At 42.4% G+C, this 22,679-nt stretch overlaps 1 protein-coding gene across 6 annotated transcripts in view; it reads right to left on the bottom strand.

Annotated features, from left to right (window-relative positions):
- The window catches only part of sox6 (SRY-box transcription factor 6), a 129,967-nt gene that overhangs the window by 59,827 nt on the left and 47,461 nt on the right, over nt 1–22,679 (bottom strand). For all 6 annotated transcript variants that reach the window (XM_070993590.1, XM_070993812.1, XM_070993667.1 and 3 more), the window contains 2 exons: nt 20,501–20,711; nt 2,720–2,809 (listed from right to left, as the gene is read on the bottom strand). In XM_070993590.1, coding sequence (XP_070849691.1) covers nt 2,720–2,809; nt 20,501–20,711 — 301 coding nt within the window. The remainder of the gene's footprint in view (nt 1–2,719; nt 2,810–20,500; nt 20,712–22,679) is intronic.

Here is a 22,679-nt window from a genome sequence, read left to right as displayed (position 1 = left end):
ATCTCTTACATATAATTATAAATGTCAAGTCCAAGTATCCACGTCTAAAATCTTTTTCTGTGTCGAGCCCTTTTTCTCTGTTTCCCTCTTGCCCTCCTCCTTCCACCTTGCCACCTATTATCTGCTACTTTCTGTGGTTTGGAGCCCTTCCAGCCGGCCTCCCTTTCTTGCTCTGTGGTTTTGTTCAGGAGATTTCATCTCCCTCCTCATCGTTCCTGCAGATTGACAGCTAAGCTCAGGTATGAAAACAAACAGTTAGCTCTGGAATTGACTGGTGAAAAGAAATCCGCCACTAATGCTCCTTCACAAATTCGCCTTTTTGCCTGCCTTTGCTGATGCTAAGCCCAAACAGCATACAAGGAAAGGCAGATGGAGATTTGAAATCATTAACCCTTAATAACACCATTCTACATGTCGGGCTTAAGCACAGCACCTTTACTGGATTATTGTGCTTGTTCCTTCTTACTCTAAAACCTAAAAACGACTGGCTTTACCTCGGAAACAGCACATTATGTAGCCAAACACCCACATGTCAATAAGCTGTAATTAGAGATGTGTCATCTGTAAGAGGTAAATGGTAGGTTGGGTTAGCAGACCTTGAAAAGCAAATCTCTGATGTTGTTGATACAATTGCTTTGTTTTGTTTGTTTACTGTACGTGCGTGTTCAGCTCAGCAGGATAAAGTATTCAGGGCATGTTTGAACACAGCTGCAGAGAAAGAATGTCTTTCTTTTCATGAGTAAATGCCTCGGGTCAAATTCTGTCACACCTATTGTTTTTCCATTTTCTTTTTTTCTTTCTTTTTTTTCATGACAAAATTCTTCTCTCACCAGTTAGATTCCAGCACTTGCCTCTGCAATAACACAATTACTTGTCTTTTCAAGGTTTTTAGGTTCTGGAACAATGTCAAAAGATAGCCTATAAGGGGCTCAGCACACAGTAATTGGTTGAGAAATTGGTGAGCGATCAGCATAGAATCTGCAAGGCCACGCTGCCAGTAGGTGCTGCAGTCTTTATCTGCATGTCAACCTTTAGTCTCTACTTTCTTTCATTCATTTAAAACCTACAGGCATGTTTGCCTTTTGTACTGATTTTAACCTAACAATTAATGGAACCTCTGATTCATCATAACACTTTAGATCTTAATCATAAGGTGTTTTCTGCTTGGTACCTTTGTTTGTGTTTTAATTAGGCGGACCTTGTGCGTCTCCAACCCTGGGCTTCTTTTTAATTGCCCGTATTTACATCAGGCAGACATCAAACGCAGAGAGAGAGAGACATTTGTAAGGGGGAGCACAAAGCAGCCCTTTGAAATATCTACAGTCATATGAAATGGCATGCTAATTAAAAATCTAAGGCTGCCACTGTGATAGGAGAAGCATTTATATTTGTAACTGTGGTGTATAGACTGTCTCCATAACTCATCAACAGACAGAGGCCATAGTGTTTATTATCAGACTCCCTACCTGTTTACAGACCACCAAGTAACCTTCCCGTTCCCATTCATCAAACAGAAGAAATGCCCTGCCTGTAATTTAACAGGCCAGCTTTCAAAAGGCTAAATCATTTTAAACATTTTACCCAGTGCACTTTGATCTACAGTGGCAAACAGTATACCAGGGCAGGTACAATGAATCTAGTTTACCAAGCAGTGATTTATCCTTCAGTTCATTAAGGTTATTGCCAATGAATATACTTATTAGAACATTCAACAACAGCCTTTTTTCCCCCTTTCCTCTGCAAGTATAATTAAAACCAAACACTTGTTTTATTTATGCATGTCACCCATACATCTTTTACAAAAAGAAACAATTAAGCAAATGATCAGAATCACCTGCACAACAATGAAATGAGCTCTCTCTCTAGGTTGACAAATATTCTGCATGAAATGTTTATGAAGAAACACTGAAATATTAAATTAAGAATCCACCGGGTTCTTATTGTTTAGGTGGTTCTCAAGAAGCTAAAAACAAGACACAAGAAGTTGTCTAATGATCAGCGGGGGAGAGTGCAGGAGCCAGTGACAGCCTGGTGTTATCATCCAGCTGGTATTGTGCTTTGCTGTGCTGTATAAACACACCAGCTCTCAGTAACAGTCAGTGCTAAGGACTGAGCAGCAGCCCTGCCCATCCTCGGCCCACCTTCATCCTGTCATAAACACAGATTTTGGGGGAGTGCTGAGTTGCGCTTTGCCGTGCTGCACTTGATTCGCCGTGCAGGGGCGTTCACTGTCGGAGTCGAGACATTCCACCCAAACGCAGGCTCACCGAGGAGACGACTGAGCGTCTCAGCATCTCCTCTCCTCTCTTTAACGGCTTTTCTCCTCTCAGCTCGGCCATGCGCTGTTTACATCAAGCACACTTTGGGTTCAACAATTACCAGAACGGCATGGACGTACCACATGTGTCAGAGCAGAGGAGCGAGGGCTGAGGGCCGTCTAAAGGGACAACAACAATAAACCGCTGACAGGCACAGAGAGCCTCAGAATGGGTCTAAATGGGCTGGAATTTTGAAGACAGCGCTTTGGACAGAGTCGGGCATTCCAACAAAAGATAAGAGAAGAGAGAAATGAATGAGGAGGGCAGCCAAAGGCCTTTGTTTTATTTCAGAGTACAAGGCTGTGTCTGAGATTACACAGTACACAGATAATGTACGTCTGATAGGAATGAGGGGCTTGTTAACACGGCTCTAAAATCTGCTTGGTTTGACTTGGTCCTACCTTTGACTTCTGCCAGCAGTTCACTGGTGTTGAGCCGCTCCATCTTCTCTTTCCAGTCTTTAGAAAGAAGTTTCTCCATGCATGAGGATTCTGAAAAAGAAAAAAAAAAGAAATATAAAGCGATTAGAATGAAAAAGTCAGCCCCTGTTTAGAGTCCAGTATTTTTAACGATTATTAAATATTACATGTAAATTATTGGATGGATCCCGACATCTATTCGCTTAAAATGAAAATGAAAGAAAGTCTGATGAAAGAGGGGTGTTTTACTTGATGGTATTGCATGGGGAACATTAAAAGAGACTCATCCTGAGAGTACAGAGATGAGCTAAGGGTGGAGTGAGGAGGGAAGCAGGCATTGTGGGAATAGCATAAGGGGAGAGACACACATTAAGTGGGAGGCAAGGAGTGAGACTGGGTACGTCTGAGCGTTCACATAGCTGCCAATGATGAAAACAATTAACATTTGTCCAGCAGACAATGAATCAGAGGAGGAATGGCTGCAATCTGCCATGCTGTCGCTGGGGTAGCTGATAAAGAACACACTGGGCCGGCTGACCCAGGCCTCCACCATCCTTGCACTGCTTTGGGGTCAGCCTGTTCTCATCAAACAGCAGCAGCACAAACGAGCCTCCACCTTGAGCCACTGTCTCCACCAACTGCCTCCAATCTGAACCGGATCAAGACATGTAGCGTCGAGTCCCCGTAGAGTCTGAGTAAACAAGCAGCGACTCTGTACAATCCAATTCTGCGACAGCAATTAAAATGCTACTACTAATGTCTGTTTGATGAATATAAAACCAGGCTGATTTCTATAGATATTGTCCTCAGGTTTCATGAAGTGCCTGAGGTTGATATCATTTGTAAAACCGTGTTTCTGCAGATTTGGAGCAAAATGCAAAACCAAAACAGAAACACTAATTATGACTACGAAGCCCCAGGGCACCATAACGAGCAGTCCAACCACATCTCTAACAGTTAATCATTTGTAATCATAGTTCTGGCAACAAAAGGACACAATTCATGAGCATATAAATGTTTCAAATGATGCCACAGAGGAGGCTTTTCTCAGCTTGCTGTCATGTGTTTTTGATTCCACATAATATGAAACACAGAAAAAGTGGGGAAGACTGAGAGGGGCATGTCACTTGCAATATTTTTGACCCTTCCAGTTTCACTGTTATCATCTTCCACATCAAACAAAGAGGAGATTTGTACCGTTGAGAATGTATACAAGAGTTGTCTCCTTTTATCCGTCTGTAACATCTCTTGCCCTCCGCTTCCACAAACCAAACACCGTTGCTCCCTCTGACAAACATGCTGACTTCAGAGGAACTGGGAGTAACAGGGAGTCAGTAGTTCTTGTGGCCTTGTTTAAGGATGGCTTTCAGAGAGATCAAGCAGAGTGACCATTTTGTTTGATTGTCCACTTCCTCCAATGTGATGGGGGTCGACAGGACATCTTCAGCTCAGGGTCATTATAACATTACTTCTGCTTTATTGACTTTCCAATTCCCAACTCACAGTTTGTGCCCTTGACCTGAGGAGAGGGAGAGGGAAAAGGCTGCATGTGTTTGTGTGTTAACTCCCTCCGTGGCACAAAGATCACAGATCTTAAAACAGGGGTTAAGGGCAGGGGGGAGTAGCAGAGCTCAGCTCTTCTTCTCTGTGCCTCACCCCTGGGTGAGACAGCTTCCTCTCCTGGAAGTACAAACTCCCCTCAAATCATAATCCTCAGACAGACAGAATAACATCACTTCATGACATTTTCCCCCCTAAAGCACAGAAAAAGGCTTATTTTTAAAGCGGTGTAGAGGGGAATTAAACAAACGCACTGAACATATGTTAATATGCACACATATGCTCCCTCTCTCGCACACATACACACATAACGTACATACACACGCTTTCATCACAGATGCTGCTCCAGCACTTGATCATTAAGGAATGCACCAACTGTTGGAGATAATGTGGTGCCAGCTTCCATTCTACTCCAGTCCTCCCCCTCCTTTCCACCTCCCTCCCAGGAGAGCTGCCGCTCCCTCACTTCTCCATCCCCTCCGCTGGGCCAGACACGACCTGCCAAGTCCTCCAACAGGAGAGACTACAGCTGGAATGCACCGCTGTCCTCCCTGCCTTCCACCTGGGAGAGGTGAATAATGACCTGGATTAGTCTATAAAATAACTCTCAAACATCTTTCAGTGTTCGTACAGCGTGGACAAAACAGCCAACCAAAAATGGATTTGGTGAAAGCGGAGCAACTTTTGCGCATGCGTGCTCGAGGAAAACAGTGAAGGAGTCAGATGTCTGGAGTTTTTCAAAGCACCCTTCCACAGCTTATTTTTCAGAAGAATTTAGATTAATAGGAAGAATGCTATTTCAGTTTCTAAAATGTCTGTGTTTTTTCTGGAGAAATTAGAGATGCCAAAGGAAACACTGCTTAATATCAACGGAACAATTACTGTCAGGTTATGACATAGAGAATGATATATACTGTATTCACCATAAAATAACAAATTATTTCTGATAAAAGATCCACACTTCCCTGATTTGCAAGTGAAAGGCAAACAGAATTATTAAAGACAGCGAGTGCAGAACTTCTGAAGTTTTCAGTGTAAAGACAAGTTTTCTGCTCTTGTCCTTTCAAAGTAGGACATCACATACTGGGGAATTAGCTAAAACAAGAGAAGAGTCCAGTGAGTTTATTTTTATTTTCCTATGGGGGCTCTTAAATCTCTCGCACCCCCACCCCTTCCATTTCTTTCCCTCCCCCTCTCGAGATAAAATGCTCCGTGGCTGGGGAGCAGGCCATTCAGCTGGGATGAGAATGGAATGAAAACAATAGCCCTTATCAGGCCCTTATTTACATTTTCCCAGCGTCCCTGCAGTAGACAGCTTGGCTTGTCACCAAGCCCAGATCGCCCCACTGGACCAAGACCAACTTCCTCCAGCCCCAGCGATTCCAATGGTCCCTATGGACCCTTGCCTGGCACAGACCCCCTCCACGCTGCAGCTAGCACAGATAGCAACATACAAGACAAAACTACTGGAGTGTGTGTCCAAGACGTGTTCCCATTGAGAGAGGAATGGTTTCTGGACTACTAAGCCTGTCTGGGTCTTATTGTCTCTTCTCTGGGGCTGGTGCTGCATAGCTGGAAAAATGCCCTGAACCCTTTCCCGAGATTTTTTTTGAGAGTTTCCAAGTGGCACTCACAAGAAAGTGAATAGTCACCACTGATTTAATTCTGCCAAATTCAATATGTTTACCTCCTATCAGCGCTGTCATCTCTGGCACACAGCTCGCCTGTGCAGGTACTCTGTGATCTTATTGATGTGGGTGAACAGGAGCAGGGATTGAGACACCTGAAGCCGAGATGAGCTGGCTAGATTAGGCTACATCTTTTTTTTTTTTTTTACTGTATTAAAAACAAAGCTAATGATCCTCGTAAATCTCAACAAGGGAATGTTTCTAGGTTGATGTGTGACATAAACAAAGCTTTCAGCACCTGGCAGTCGGTGCTGCCAGAATATCATGTTCTGTATAAACCACAGTGGTGATGCTAAGAGGCAGGTTACCACTAACTATCGGTCCTGACACCGGCCGACAGTCTCCTGAGAACCTTTCTCTCCCTCTCATATTTCATACTGTCTGACATTTAAGTGTAACAGCTAACAATCTGATTTTTTTTATTTTTATTTTTTTCAATTGTTCAGGCTAAGTAAGACAAAACGCTTTCACTAAATTGAGTGCTAGTTAGCTATAAATGCCTGTGGTTGAGTGGCGAAGGTAGTTTAAAGTCGTTTGCTAATTTATGTTTTTATTGCTGCTCTTAACAGAGTAGTGCATTCAAACGATCATTGCAAACTGTAGAAAAGCTCAAATCGCTGAGTGGAACACCAAATAGACAAATAAGCACAGCTTCAAACAAATCAAATCTTGTCACTTTGGAAATGGATTGGACAGTAATAAAGCAGATCTTAAAAATTCATGACACACTAATTTCCAAATTGCTCTTCACTGCCATGGAGATATGAAGTCCAGTGTGTGTATCAAAGTTAGCAAATATACCAGCACTGTTTGGGCCAAAATCCTACAAAAAGGCTATCTTTACTTTAACATATCAATGTTTTGAATCTCTGAAAGGTTTAATCTACCAAATGTGTTGATGCAACAAAACATGCCATCATGTTTCAAAAGACAGAGGCTGCCTCAAAACGCAAAAATGGTTTGTTACAACATGCAGCTCTTGGTATTTTATTACAGTGTTCGTTTCAACTGTCTGCCACCACATTCTGAGCTTCTCTGTGTGCACTGTTCTCCCGGGAGAAAGATGATACTTGTGTTTGAGTGTTTGTTGTGTTGAAAAGCAGTTGGCAGAGAAAAGAGGGCTATCTAGCAGAGTCAAATTAGCCATAAGTCATGGATAACAGACTAGGAGACCTCCCCTTTAGCATTGGCCTTGTATATCAGTTGTACCGGCCTCAAGGGGAAACATGTAATTACCAAATCAATGATCATCTGACACTGACCATATAAATAATTTCCTCCCCAGAATGCAGAGGCTCGTGCTGTGATCTGAATGGCGAAACAATGCTATTTACAGTGAGGAGAAGCTGAGAAACACAGGAAACAAGCTTCAGCTTGAATGGAGCACATTTTTTCCAATTTGTCATAATCCACTTATAGTTAACCAAAACCAAAACCTCCACAGAACACTAATCTTGGCATCAGGAAGACATGTGAACTGCTATAACACAACTGAAGAATGTGCCAATTAAAAAAACAGACTGACGCTAAACAACAAAATAAAATATAGATAATTTCTTGTTGCAGTTTTTAAAAATCAGTCTTAAAACTACATTAGTAAAACAAGCTGAACAAAATGGATTTATTTTGACAATAATGCAATACATGATACATGCACTGTTTGCTTGTATGAGACCTGGCAGACTAGTCTAATCATGTCCTTCCTACACTATTGACTGGAGGTCAATAATCTTATGAAAAGGCTTGTGGTTGCTTGCTCAAACAAAAAAAAGCCTACAAGTATATAAAATGTCTAAACATTACATTTTCAAATTGTTGAAAATACCTTGGGCCACAGACGGTGAGGACAGGCTGCAGGATTTAGACTGCACAAACAGCTCTAAAAATGGTGGGTAATAAATATACGTCATGTCCCGCATATGTTCACAAGAAATATGCTGGTACAAATGTGTGAGAAATGAGAAACTAACTTTTTTCCTTTTGGATCTTGTCAAGGAAGTATAGTCGTGTAATATGATATGTTGATGACTGAAGCCGGGTGATGCTTAAGTCTAATGAGGTAAGCAGTGGGATGAGGAACATCCACTGTCGCTTAGTTTGAAAATTACTCAAATCACTTTTATTTAGCGATGATTTATAGAGTCATAAATTATTCATTAATGTCTCCTCTATATGATATTAGTGCTTTTGATTGACTTCCTTATATTCACTGTATGATGCTGTATGAAAGCTGTCTAAATTCTCAAAAAGAAAGATGAACTAGAATGTATCAAATTGCTTTTTTTAAGAAAAAGCTCTTCAATTTCTCTGCTACATTCAGGGTTAGAACAGTATATTTCTTTAATTCAGGCACAAATTTCTATCTCAGAGATAAAACTCTGAGTCAGACAATGATAGGCTGACGTCTAATTTCCCATCCACTCTGCACTGCACGGGAAACAAATCAAAAGTCGAGATTGATAAAAAAGAAAATGACTGTGACACACTCCAAGGAGTCCTTTGAATATCTTAATCACAGACACACTAAAAACAAGACCCCATCATCACACCAAATAAAACATAATAATTACAAGAGGCAGGCAGGGAAGTGAAATGCAGAGAGAAAACATGTTTTTGTCTTTCAGCCGGTAGTCCCTGAGACAACAGCTGTTGGATGCTGCAAATACTCCTGAAGTCTCCATAATCATGGCGTTATTGAAGTGAGGACAAAAAGGGCACTAATTGCAAGGGAGCAATCGGAACGCAATAGGTTAGACACCCGGGTGATGCTGCACAATGCAAACGCTGAAGAGGGAGCTGGAGGGGGGGCATTCTGAGCACAACAGTGCGTTGTCGCTCATTTTCAGGCAATTACCTTTCCTCGTTGTCAACAGTTTTAATAACCTTTACCATTTCCAGAAGACTTTTTGGTGCAGTTAAATAATTCCAGCTTTTTAATACATAATTACCAGTGCTGGCATGCATAAATAAAAAGGTCCAGACATGTCAGTATTGTGGAGCACCTGCACCTTGTGGTGGGCTTTCTTTAACTGACACCTAATCATTATTCCACTTGGTGAACATCTCTGTTAGTCACCTTTAGATTATCATGTTTGGTCATGTAAACGGTTGCTATAAATAAATTGTAGGTAACCTGGATGAGATGTGCTTAAACTGAGGTTCTGGCACATGGCCTCCCTCGCTGTCCTCATTTCTGTTCAATGTGATTTCCTTACTTCGTTTCTGTACCTTCTTTACCTCAACAGGACGACGTTATATCTCATAAATGTGGCAAAATTAGTTGGTGTCTAGACGGGGTCACGGATCAGTTATTGTTGTTAGGTCAATGGTCTTTTCATGAATAGGAGTTTAAGAAGCTGCTTTGTAGAGGCTGTGTGCAGGGTTGATATTGGTTCAATGGTCTTATACAATGTGGTTACTATAGTTTGTGGGCTGCTATGTTTCTTTGATCTTTAGCGAATATTTTGTGGTAGCTTCCAGCAAATTTAATTCTGTACCTTGCATTTATTCCATTAACTACTGAAGGTTGCAGAGTTAAATGCCAAGTGGGCTGAAAGACCTCGACACATACAGACACAGGTCAAATGTTTGCAGTTGGGAAATTAGATGCAGTTTGCAGGTAACTTTTGGATTATTTTAGCTTTTTCCAGCTAAACACGCTGGCCTGTGTGATTAGGAATTTCTCCTTTATCCCTCGCCTTTATCTGCACAGACCAACGTGTTAATCCCACAGTGTTGACCTGGCCATTCTGAGAAGACATATACACACACAGCACCCTGACCTCTCTAAATAGGACACGTGTCTATCAAGCATATATGAATTAACCATCCCCGAGGGGCTTCACCTCCTGAGCTGTGCAGCATGTGACCTCTCCCAATCCATTTTACTGCGGCACTCTGTGGCAATCAGGCTTGAATTATTAAAGTGAGCAGTGAGCAATGATCAATTCATTGCGGCCCTTGCTCGCAGACTGCCCGGCCGTACTTCAGCAGAAATGACATTGAGAACACTTGAGTATGCTTCCAGACAATGCACATAAATGTGAAATATGTCAGACCCAATATGTCAATAATCATAACTGTACAGGCTGAGGCCATGTCCAGGCTAATCCTACAGAAATGCTGTTAGATGACTGCAGAGTGAGCAGGTTTCAGCACCGGGATTTCTTAAAAATGCTTAAAAAGAAGGAGTGGGAGAAGTAGAAGGGCTGACAAGAGGCTAGTGTGCTGCATACTGAGAAGTGCTGTGCAACACCAACTTTTTACTTCCTTGGTGAAAGCCTTTACTGTTGATGTTTGTCATAAATATTCTGAGCATATTAATTGAACACATCCTGAAGAAACACTGCTGAAGACTCCTAGGCCTAGCACAGGGCATAGGCCAGAAAAAGCCCAGATTCAAAGCCAAATTGCAGCCTCTTATCTATGCATGAATTAGAGAGGGGAAAAACAAAAGCAAAGAAGTTGAAAGAGAGGGAGAAATTGCAGGAAAGTATGCAACTCAAGGAACCTGGAAGTAGTGGGAGGAGGGCAAGGAAAAAAAATCCAATCAAAACTTCGTGAGGAGCAGATGAGGAGCCAAGATAAACCAGTACTCAGAGCCCCCAAAACTGCAATCTCCCCTTAAGCCGGAGAGTGGCAGCTGGCAGAACAGCTGGTGAATAGGATTAATGTCAGAAGAATGAAATAAAACTCAACATATGTCCGAGCCTGAGGTGTTGGGACTGTGCGTGATTGTGCCCCCGATGGATGCCATGTGTGCATCTGGAAGGAGCTGCTGTGCTGCTCTGCTCTCTACCCCACAAGGTCACTTTTAAGAACTAGGACCATTAAATGCTTGGATAGCAAAATGAACTTTTCATTCCCTTTCCTCTCCTGTTCTTTGTTTTAAAGCCTCTATTCAGGCAGCAGAGGGAGTCTATTGAGCACGGCTATCAATACAATGCACCCTACAACTCATTAGGGAAACAAACAATTGCTAATTTGATTAAATTAAGAAAGAGAATAGCTAATAGTATTAAAAAAAAACAAAAAACGACAAGGTCAAAGAGAAGTGGGGGCTTTATTAAGATTGAGAAAAATAAAACAGTCCTCAGTAGCTAGTGGCTGAGTTTTATTACACAATTGTTTGTGGCTTAATAATAATCAACCTAATAAAGACGTTAAAAAGCAATGCAAATTAAAATATCTCAAGTGCGACATTGGTTAATTTATTTTTGTAACGAGATAACAATAGCGCAAGAAAGCAAAACAGAAAGGAGGTAAGAGAAAAAAAAAAGATACAATGATGCATGCACGCATTTGGTTTACTACAAAGAAAAAGTGGCCATTACTCCCGGAATCTCAGCCGACACTGATGAGGGGATCAGCACTAGTGAAGATGAACATTAGAGAAATATGTGGACTTGATTTCAATTTATAATTTCCATTTGATGTCGGTAATCATTAGGGTCCACACACTGTAATAAATTATAATAATTTCACACAAAAATTAAATTACTGGGTACCTTGCGTTGGAGAGATTTTTTTTTGGGTACCCTGCAATTTAACTGTCAGATATAAACTTGCCTGCTAATCAATGCTCGAAAACATTCACATTTATTCATCTATGTTAAATTAATAGATGTGCGAGGAAAACGTGGGGTACTGTGATCATGGCTGTTCAGTGTGATTTAGTAAATTAATGGGTGTCTGACTCTACAAGGACAAAAAGAGACTAATAGGATCCACATGAATGCATTACAATTTGCAGTGAGGCCAAGTGTCGGGTATAGACATCGAAACTTTATTTCATCATAAATGCTGGATGACGGTGTTGCGCTTCAGAGACTGAACCATAAGATGACATATGAAAAAAAGCACAAATTACTACAAAAGATGGGTAATATACTGTACTTTTGGTAATAAAGCATACGGTAAATGCGTTGGATTCTGCTAAAGTGCGTGTGTGTGTGGATATCCTCAAGCTATTATCTTCTAATTTCAGTTTAAGTAAGTGACAGATTTTAAGGAGAAAAAGAAGAACATCTAAACTCACAGTGAGGGTATTTTTCATTTCTGCTTCTGCAGTTTGACTTTCTCATTTTCAAATGGTAATTAAAGTCGTTTATTGAATCTCGCAGCCAGCTTTGTTAACGAAGATGCCAGAATTCAGTATGCACAAACACTGATTACTGGAATGTGAGACCAAAGGCCACTATTTTTAGATCTTATTAGTTCTCTGATGGATGCACACAGCCAAAAAAAAAACCAAAAACTTTTGCTATTCTGAAGTTGCAAGAAATGATAGATACCTTTTGTGGTTTTTTATAACTCTGTGTCATAATACCAGAACAACCATTTTTACAACTTAAGCACCACAAATACTGAGCCAGTAAGAATGTTTAGGGTGAAATTCTGCTCCTTGCCTTGCCTTGGGATAAAGAAATTAAGTAACCATAGCACTTATAAAGGTTAAACGTTCCCACTCCTTGATGGTCCCCATTCATGTGCCCACAGCTAAGTGTCTCAGTTTGCTGTTGTTCAAGTTGGTTCAGCAACAATAGAAGCTGCAATTTTCGGCCCATTCCCCATCAGAGCCATATGGACTGAGACCTGCTGGGCAAAGATGGAGAAATTTGCTTCCCATGAATGACTGAGCTCATCGGTCCAGCTCACAACAGGGAAGCTAACAACAGGCTTACAGTATTGGCTTTATCAAGGAAACCACCCAGAAAAAATGACAAAGAAGAAGGAAATTAAGGAGATGAGGTGCGCAGTGAAGAAGTAAAATGAGTCTAACACAATTTCCTTTTTCCAATATTATGCTAATTTGGACAAGTGTAACAAATAGGCTGCCCCAACAAGTCACTTATCCTAAATTCAAATAATGTCAGCTAATCGAATGAACTTCATGATGTGCAATTGACAACATAGTTTTAAAAACATATTAACCACCCCACTAGGGCAGACTTAAAAAATTATTCTGGGATGTTCTTCCAAAGAGAGATGACGTTCATCAAATAATTATAATCATTGGCACTCAGGCATTGCAGTGCAATAAAACACATTTCTATTCGTTTCTTCTGACATCCTCATCTCATCTGCTGTCGCATGTAATGTTATTGAACAAGGAGAAAGAAAAAGCATCGAGTGGGAGGAAACATCTGTTTCATCACTGCTGATTAAACAGTCTCTTTGTTCAAGAGGCAACCATCAAAGTTTGGTGCACGACATTCATGCTTGATGTTTTGGGGAAAAAAACAATGCAAATATGTTAATAGGCTGCATGTACACTAGTTGTCATGTTTGCTTGTCGAGGCGGATCTCTTGGCTGAATGGCTGACGTATGTCTGACTTACAGAACAAGCCTGCAGTGTGCTCTGAAATCATTAGCAGGCCACAGAGGCTGTCTGTGCCCAGGGTGTGAGTTACACTCACACTATTTTGATCCTTGGTCAGATGACCCCAGCTCTTTTGTCAAGTTATGTGTGGAGAATGCTTGGGAGCTGAATGCCACAGCGAGGACAGTGATACTGAGCTGGCACACAAGTTTCCCAGTGTAACCCTACTGCAGGCATTCACACACACACAGACAGACACAGACAGACAGACAGACACAGACAGACACACACACACACACACACACACACACACACACACACACACACAGCAGGACACATGTGCCCTCCCTCTGCACCCTATCCCATTGTGGAATACCCCCTGTTCTCCCCATTTCTGACCGCCTCAGCCCCTCCCCCTCCAGTCTCAACGATACCAAGTTTGTCTGCGTATGTCCCCCTTCATGTTCCTCTTATTCGCATTTTCCAATTCTTGGCTTCGTGGCCCAATGACAGATATAGTAGCATTAATGGCTACTGCCTTCTTATGTGTCAGTGTTTCAACATCTCTGTGCCCCTCCAAAAACTGTGGCGTCACCTAAAACAGTAAGGCTATTACAAGCTGCCCAATTACCCACATATGCCACTGAGGCAAATCTATTGTTTTTCCTAACAGCAACTACAAATATTTTACCCCAAATTACCGCTGAACAAGCAGTGACGTCACCGACGAGACATGCCTAAAACCAGTGTGCGGGTGTGTGAGTATGTAAAGACAAACAAGCCTCTGTGCAACCCTGGCTGTGATTTGTCTCTCAGAGACACCCGTTTCCTCCTATCAAGGGGTTCCTGTGCAGCCAGTAAGCCAGGATCACAATGGGAGTTTTGTGCTACATGGGTGCAGGGGGACACGCTCAACAGCTGAAACCCGGGAAGATGGCCCCTGGAATGCTCCACAGCAGTTGCTACTGTTGACTAATCGGAATATGAGAAGTGGGGAAGGTGATCTTGAATGCAAAGAATGGCACATTGAAGAAGCAGCTGCTTGTTTTGTCATCTGAATGACCAAGACAGCAGAAAGGGTTCCCGTTTTGAAAGGGGCAACAAAATCTATATCTTAGCTTGTGTAAAGTGAAACCTGTGTTGGCCCCCGTCGTCCTGTGGGGACGTGGCAGTGTTATGTGAGGGCTCTGTTTTGGAACAGATAGTAAATACATAATTCAGCAGTGGACCATGCACTCTGTGCTCCCTAGTCCCCTCATACAGACACTCCATTTAGCCCTGGGCTCTGATCTCAGCCTGGCATAGGAGCAACTTTGTCACTGGAGAGTAAGATGGGGTGGGAGACAAAAATCTTAGGAGGAGGGAAAACGTTGATCTGGATCAGGTCAGGGTGACAAGATGGTAGAGAAAACACAGAGAAGGTGTGAGGAAAAAGAAAGGAAAAGAAGCAAAGCAGAACTGGACGAGAAGGAAGAGGATAGGAAAGTGAGATTAGGGGGGTGGTGAGGGGCAGGGTATCTTTTTTGTGAAAGTTCACATGTCAGGCTGGCAGGCTGCCCGCGGCATACAGCCGAAAAATCTATTTAACGTCTGCTTCACAGGGTGACAAGAGGGTTGATTGGCAGAGAGCAGAGAGCCGCTTTTGATCATGTGTCCTAACAAGCGATTCCAGCTCATGTCTCTTCAGCCTGAACAGATCTACATTACCTATTCAAACAAAAGTGACAGACCAGAGCACTGCTCCGCTGGGCTGGTGCACCACGCCACAGGCCAAGAGAGAACACACGCACACACGCACACACACACACACACACACACACACACACACACACACACACACACACACACACACACACACACACACACACACACACACACACACACACACAGGAAGGCCCACACTGACATATACAGTACATTCAAGCATGTGCACACTCACTCACACACAAAAAAAACTATATTGGCTGTTTGATCAAATAGATTACTTGCATTAAGATAAGTAGCCTGCTGAAATCATGTTGACAGAATAAAGAACATATTATTAAAGGACCTGGGAACGCGGCGCACTGGAGAAATGCTGGTGCTTGACTGATGTGCGGCCTGTGTGTGTCCTGCCAGGAGGGTCCTGGCCTCACGCTGTCCGGTAGGATGCTGCACTCAGAGGCAGCGTAGAGCTATGTGTGAAGAGCGCCTCAAAATCGGCAACCAAGGCAACTGGATTTCCAGCCCTCATTGCATATGCATAGAGTCAGACGCTCATGCTCAGATCATTATAACAAAGATTCCTATTAATTAGGTGGGATAAAGCAGAACCAGATGACATGGCAGCTGGGATGAGAGGAGAGGGGAGAAGGGAGGGAACTAAAAGAGGAGGGGAGAAAGTGCATCAGTCTGTCTCAGGGGAGGGAAGTAATGTATGATACAGACTGTATTATAGGTACAGTGATATACCTTTGGAAAACCTTTGTAGAATCTTTTTTAATGCTACATTTAAACTAAATGAATTTCCAAAAGATAAATCTGTTGCTGCCATTAAGCACCTGCAGCCAATTTCCAGTGAGCTGCCGTTTGGAGTCAGCAGGGGACGCGACACTGACGGGGGACGGTCTTACAACAGAGTCAAGAGTTCATCAGCGCTAATCAGACCACAGGCTTACAGCTGATCCTATTCTCTTCCAAAGCTTTCACCCATCCCTGAATCTCATTACATGGCCTGTTGTAATAGGGGATAATGACCTGGGGCTACGCACACAATGCTGATCACTCCTCCACACTCAACCTACTGCACAGTCATTATACAGTGATAATACACAACCCCGCCGGGGGGATTACACTTCTAAATAGAGGAGAGGTGATAAAGGCAGAGGGAGAGGAAGAAAGGTCTAAGTGATAACACAGGAGCACATACAGTACACACATGTAACCGCCATGCCCAAACACATTTAGCTCACAGTGGTTTACCGTTTTGTGCTGTTTCATGTTGCAAGCAATGGTTTGGTGACCTGCTGCTGTAATAGGTTAATGCTTATCTCGGTAACCATTAAATATCCTTTTACCTGAGATTGAAAAGAAGTCACAGTTTAGCTGAATGCTGGTATGGCTCCCCTTTGCTGAGCTAATTAGCCATGACTGTGTCAAAGGGCTCCAGGTGTTGAGTATTCTGCTTAAGCACCTACTGTATCCGCTGATCTCAAAAGCTGCAGTATTAAGAAAAGACATCCTCTTTCTGTTTTAGTTTTAATATATTTGACTCTCTGTGTGTGTGTGTGTGTGTGTGTGTGCGCGTGCGTGCGTGCGTGCGTGCGTGCGTGCGTGCGTGTGTGTGTGCTCTTACCCATTTTTTACCTGAATGAAAGCTGGGAAAAGGTTAGGTTTTTGATAATTAAAGATTATAGCTATAGATTATACGTGAAAAGTCTCCACTGTCAGTTTAATAGTGGTTTTAAATGTCTTCACACCACACCTGTTCATTGACTGGGTGGCCCTGGATCACATGCAGCCTGTTTGTCTCGACAGCATCCAGGGAACTGAGCCACAACGTGTGATTCATGATATCATAGCAATTGTGTTCAGCACCGGTGAAATGGTTGAAAAGGTTGCTTTAACTAACACTAACACTGGAAGGAAGATATGTAACACAACTCGACTGAAGCTATTTTAAAATGACTAAACATTGAATTGAGAACATTTATTGCTCTTTCTTTGTTTGCTTGTCTCATATCTATACGCCTCTGATTGAGACAGTTTCTTTATTCAACAGACCAAAAGAAAAAAAAAATGAGACTCTGTCTCTGCTGCATACTACTCAATATCCCAAAGACGACCAAAGATGTATAACTGCATCCAGTTCAGTGCTGGGTTCACTGGGAAGGTTTTAACAGATACTGAGTCCAGGAAAATTCCTAAAGCTAAGACAGGAAGCTTAAACCCAATTACCCGTCCTTGTCTTCAGGACGACCATAAAGACGCAACACACAAAGTATTCCTGTGTTGACTTGCACAGTATTGATTCATACTTTAGTGCATTATATAAAACTGTTCTAATTGCATGTGAATCAAATCAAGGTCACCTTGGGTTTTTATAATAGTGGCTATTTTTCTTTTTCCCCCAATACTTTATACTGGTATTTTCAACTCTTGACAAGTGCTGTCTGGAGACCTTTCCATAAATAATGCATTTACAATACCTAGTAAATAAACATGGGGCACAATCGTTAGCCCTGCTGGCAACTGGGCCTAATAGAGCTTTTACAGCAAAGGTGACTATTCAGCTAAATGCAGTGCTTGCTGCTGGGAGGACATTTTCATTCATTAGCACAGTCACAAGCACTTAAAGCACTTTAAGGACCAGAAATGGAGAGGAAAGGTGGAAGGATAGAGAGGGTGAAAGGGTATGAATATTTAGAGATGGAAAAATGGAGGAGTGGTACCTATAATACTGAGACCACCTCTGTTGTTACAATGCTTAGGACGATTGGTGGTCAATGGAAGGAAACACCAATAATTTGGATGGAGACATACAGTATTAATAAGAGAAGCCAAGATATTTGCTGAGGTATTGTCTAATGCTAATTCTGCTCATTTCTACTTATAGGTCAGCCAACCAAAATCACCAAAAATGTTTTTTCCACTTCACCCTAACCTTTCAGATACTGTATTTTTCGTCTTATTTTCACTGAAAAGGTTGAGATATCAATATTTGGATACCATGTTCAGGAAGCTTTCCAAATCAACCAAAGCATCCACCTACGTTAGCATCACTTCAAGTGGAATCTCACATCTCATATGTGAGCAATGAACTGTGGAAAAAGTGTCCCACAGACCATTTGTTTTCCCTCCACACTTGAGGTCACAGCGTACATCCCCAGTCCATCAGGACAATGAACTATCCTGACCAGACTAGGAAGCCCAGAGAAGAATGGCAGCAGATGGTGAAAAGTCTCTGAGGACCTCGGTGATCCCGACCAGGCAGGCACCAAAGCAGCAGAATTAGACACAACAGTTGTCATGCTTAGATAAGCGATATATTTAGCTCATCTGTTGCTTGTGCCACATTAGCAACATCATTAAGACAACAAATGGCTTCTCCAACCTTCCTTTAATAGGTTAATTCTGTCCTTTTCAATTTCCAACGGTGTCTCTCTCCATAAACAAAGACATAAGATTATGATTTCTCCAAGGTTTTCCTTCGGCAGCTTCTAAGAGTCCCTCTCCCTTCATTTTACAGTAATCACTGATCATCACCACTGAAGCTTCCTCAAGTGCTCTCAAGAACAGAGTATCTCTCAGTTCCTGCAGCTTGGGGACAGCATGCTGAACTTTGTGAGGCTCTTGTCTTCTTCTGTGTTCCCTGCTCAGAAACTAATTTCCTCCAACAAGGGAGTTTATTTAGGTGGTGATGATACACAGCGCATGAGGCAGACCAAGTCTCTATTATTAACAGGAGATTAAAACAGCTGTATGGCACTCTAAAGCACCCTCTCCTCCCTGCGCTAACATACGGCCCTGGATTACAAGCTGCACTTGACCATTTAAATTACTGCAACAACCAGCCTTCACCAGCTGGGGCTCATTACCATAACGCCCGCCGTCGCTACAGAGAGCACCGACAGCCTTACCCTGAAAATCAACTCCGCAAGAAACAAGACACATATGAAATACATTCTTACCTTCGGGTAAAACAAAGAACTAGTAGCAGAACTGCTTTGCACTTATTACCAATCAAAATTTGTCCCGTAGGGTGCTGTGAGCCGACATTCTCCTGCATCCTGGGATCAGCCCAGTGTCAACAAGACCAGAAGTGAGAATACGGAATAATATTCATGTCTGCTGATGTGGAAGAAAACTAGAAGGTTTAGAAGAAACCCCCATGCACTCAGAGAGTTATGAGTAGTCGTATGCAGTCTTATGAGCATTAATTGTGAATTTTATTATATCTTTTGCTCAACTGCCAAGGTCATTAAATATCCCTTATACAAGGCATCGATTTCAGTATGAATAATTAGGATGGCACATGTTGAGGGGTAAAAAAATGTTGGCATGTTTATGTGCATCAATGTGTTTTTTTTTTTTTTTGGTTTGTTTGATGCTTGACCTTTGTTGGCCATTTTCTTCCGGTAATCCAAAACTTTTCAGCTCCAAATCTCCAAATTATAGGTGCCCGGATGAATGAGGACTGATTGTTCTGTTCTGATTGTCCTTTATTATCCAAACAACACCACAAATAATCAGTCCCGACTTCAGCATGTGGCTAAATGATTATCTGGTGAGAGGCCTGTGATGCTCTGACACAAAGATCACCAAACGCACACTTAAAAAAGAAGTGGCAAATTATTTTTAGGCTAACAGAGGTCTAATTTATTCGTCTGATGAAGTGCTTAAGCTAAGAGCTCCCCAGACACTAAATGAGACACATGCATTCCCAAGGGGGTTTAACATTTGATTGGATGTAGTTATATTACTACAGCCCTAATTAAGAAGGGGGATGTGTTTCAGCAGCTCTTTCAAATATTTGTTTTTCCGCCATACTCTTGATAGACTGCAGGCTGTGAGAGGATGAGTCGAGCGGGGTGAAACGGGGTGCAGATACGACATAGACCTAACAGTCTTGTCACAGAAAATGATCTTTTTTTTTCTCCGTCTGTGCTTGCAGGAAAATAAGTCTGAAATTGTCTTCGTGTGTTAAATAAGATGAATTAATTAGGCACGTGAAGCAGGTAAAACCCGTGAGAAGGGCTCAGGCTGTTTGTGAGTAGAGAACTTTGATGAATACCTGCGCTGAGTGAAAAGTGTTCTGTGGAGCAAAATATAAAGAGGTAATGTTCCTGGCATCAGGTCAGCACTATGAGTTTTATAGTCAAAGAGTTTGCCTTGGCACAGAGGAGACCACACTTATGCTGAGGTGCACTGCCGCTCAGTCTTTGTCACATTGGACGAGGTTCAGAACAAACTGGAAACACTGTAACGTCAGTATTCCCAGCTTGTGTGTGCCCGCATTACTGTGTGAGACAGAAAGATACAAGAGAAAAGAGGTGGACAGTCAGGAAGCTAGAGGCTTATAAAAAGGAGAAGGGAACATTTGCAAAGATCAGGCGCACTTAGGAGGGAAAAGGGATTCCTAGAACCATAACCCAAACACCACACGCACACGCACGCACACACACACACACACACACACACACAGGGAGTCATACCGTCTTGCTCTGTCTTTGTCATCTCCTCCAGCTTCTTCTGCTTCAGCGTGTCCACTACGTCTGCCAGGCTTCCTTTGCGGCGCTCCGGAGTTCCAAACGCTGATCCGCTCAGCAGGTCACTTCGCTCCCGGGCCCCCTCCTCCGGCTTGTGTGGGGAAGTGGAATTGTTCCGGAAGGAGTACAGGGAGCATACTTTATTGCTGTCAGATTCCTGTAAGACAAACAAAAGTTGGGAGGGGTGGCAACAAGGGATGGGATTTGTATTAAATGACGAGTGTGTTTTCGCGTTCTGTCGGGGCTCCGCTGAGCTTTTTGACAGTTTTTCATTCGAATGCAGTGATTACTAGGTTTTTGTGGCTCCTTCTCTGGCTTTCATACAGCAGCTTCTGTATCTTCAACAGAGCTAGCTGCCCTGGTAAATGAGACATGACAAGTGAAAAACTGAGATGAAATGATGAGGTACACTTTTATAGGGCATATCCATAATGTGCTCAGGCTTTACTTTTCATCTGCAGAGACTACACAGAGAAACCTCCCAAGTGTAATTTCTCAAATTGCTTTTGAGTGTGCATTTGTGTTAGGGTGACTGCTGTGTAATTTGTTCATTTTCTAGTGGAGACCTATTCTCAGCTGAGTGCCTCGAGCTGTCGTAAATCTGTGTCCTGTCTCAAGCTGTTGTTGTTTTTCAGTCCCACCTGTGTATGGTTTAGTATTTAACTAAGGGTCCTGTCTCTGGCTGACTGGCTGAGTGCCCCCTGTGCACAAACAGAGACATGATAGAAATAGGGAGAAGAATGGGAGAAGAGAGCTTGACGTGGGGAGAGCGAGGGAGAGAATACTCTTCACATGGGAGTGTGTAGTCAGCACACAGACCATGGCTGAGGGTTACGTCTGACAGAAGGTGGTGTTAATTATGGTTTGTGGAGTCTGAGAAAGCAGAAGGTAGCTAAGCAGCCAGGAGTTTGCAGCCTTTAACGGGGGAACACTTAGCTCTGATTTAAGCTTTGGCCCTCCATAGTGAAGAGAATAAACATGACACACATCTGAGTCCAACACATACTGCACGCCTATCATAGAGTGAGCTTTAATCAACAGCAGTGTGATAACAGAGTGTAATACAGCAGGGCTAAATGATAGAACCATGTCTGGAGCCACTGACAACCCTAAATAAAAAGTCAGGAATGCGGTGGACTGGGCAGGAATGTTGACAGTGCCAAATTCTCATCCCTGCATTGCATGTCGAGCTCCAGGCAGAGTTGCAGTGGTGTGTAGGGTGGTCTGGTACCAAGCGCCAGGGTGGCACGACCTACCGGCCGACTCTGCACCTCCCAGCCCTGTGCTGGATGATTATGCAGTGTGGCAGAGACAGTGGAGAGTGCTTGAGGGGAGTGGAGCAGTGCTGGGTTAATCAGCTGGCATGGGTTCAGGGCACAGCCCACACAGACGCATGGCACAGCGGTGGAGTCAGGTAATCAGCAAAGGCAACACTCTCATTCCTTTCGCCTTATGCCTTTTCTTCTCTCTATCTGTGCCTGTCCTCCTCCATTTTACCTTTCCGCTCTTTTCTCTGTTGCTCATTTTGTCTTTTTTACTTATTCCTTTTAAGTAGCTTCTAAACTTAATTAATCCAAAAACAAAGGCTATAGCAGCCAATAATAAATTACATAAAAATGCTCAAACATTCATCCTTTGACATTTAGAAAAGCCATCATCCGCCCGTCCTTGATGTGAACTCAAATCAACTCCTGAAACTTTTTTAAGACCTGCATAACCTTCATCTTTCTTGATTTGACTTTGATGGCCACTGGCCTTGTTTACCTCAGTAAAAGATCACATTTTGACCTACATTTTCTGCAGTGCTGTAACATTAAACCTATCAATCAATCTTAAGACAATGTGCGAGTTGTCAAAAACAAAATTTACAAATTACAAAAAATTGTAATTTGATCAAGTGTCCTAATTGTTTTTTGCGCCCCCTTTTTTCATTTTCAATAATTTCTTTATTACTTGTTACTTTTTGCAAATGACTTTATTTGCCATTTTTTGTGGCGCTTGTGAACATTTTACAGAGGTGTCATACATGAAAAAAATAGTATTCTAGTATTCCTATTTTTTATGAAATATTTTTTGTACAAAATGCACATTTTCTATGTTTTTTTAGCTCCAGCTTGTAAAACTT

Source organism: Chaetodon trifascialis, chromosome 1 (genome assembly GCF_039877785.1).
Source record: "Chaetodon trifascialis isolate fChaTrf1 chromosome 1, fChaTrf1.hap1, whole genome shotgun sequence".
Taxonomy (NCBI): Eukaryota; Metazoa; Chordata; class Actinopteri; order Chaetodontiformes; family Chaetodontidae; genus Chaetodon; species Chaetodon trifascialis.
Note: the sequence above shows the minus strand (reverse complement) of the source record. Positions and strands in the feature narration are given on the sequence as shown.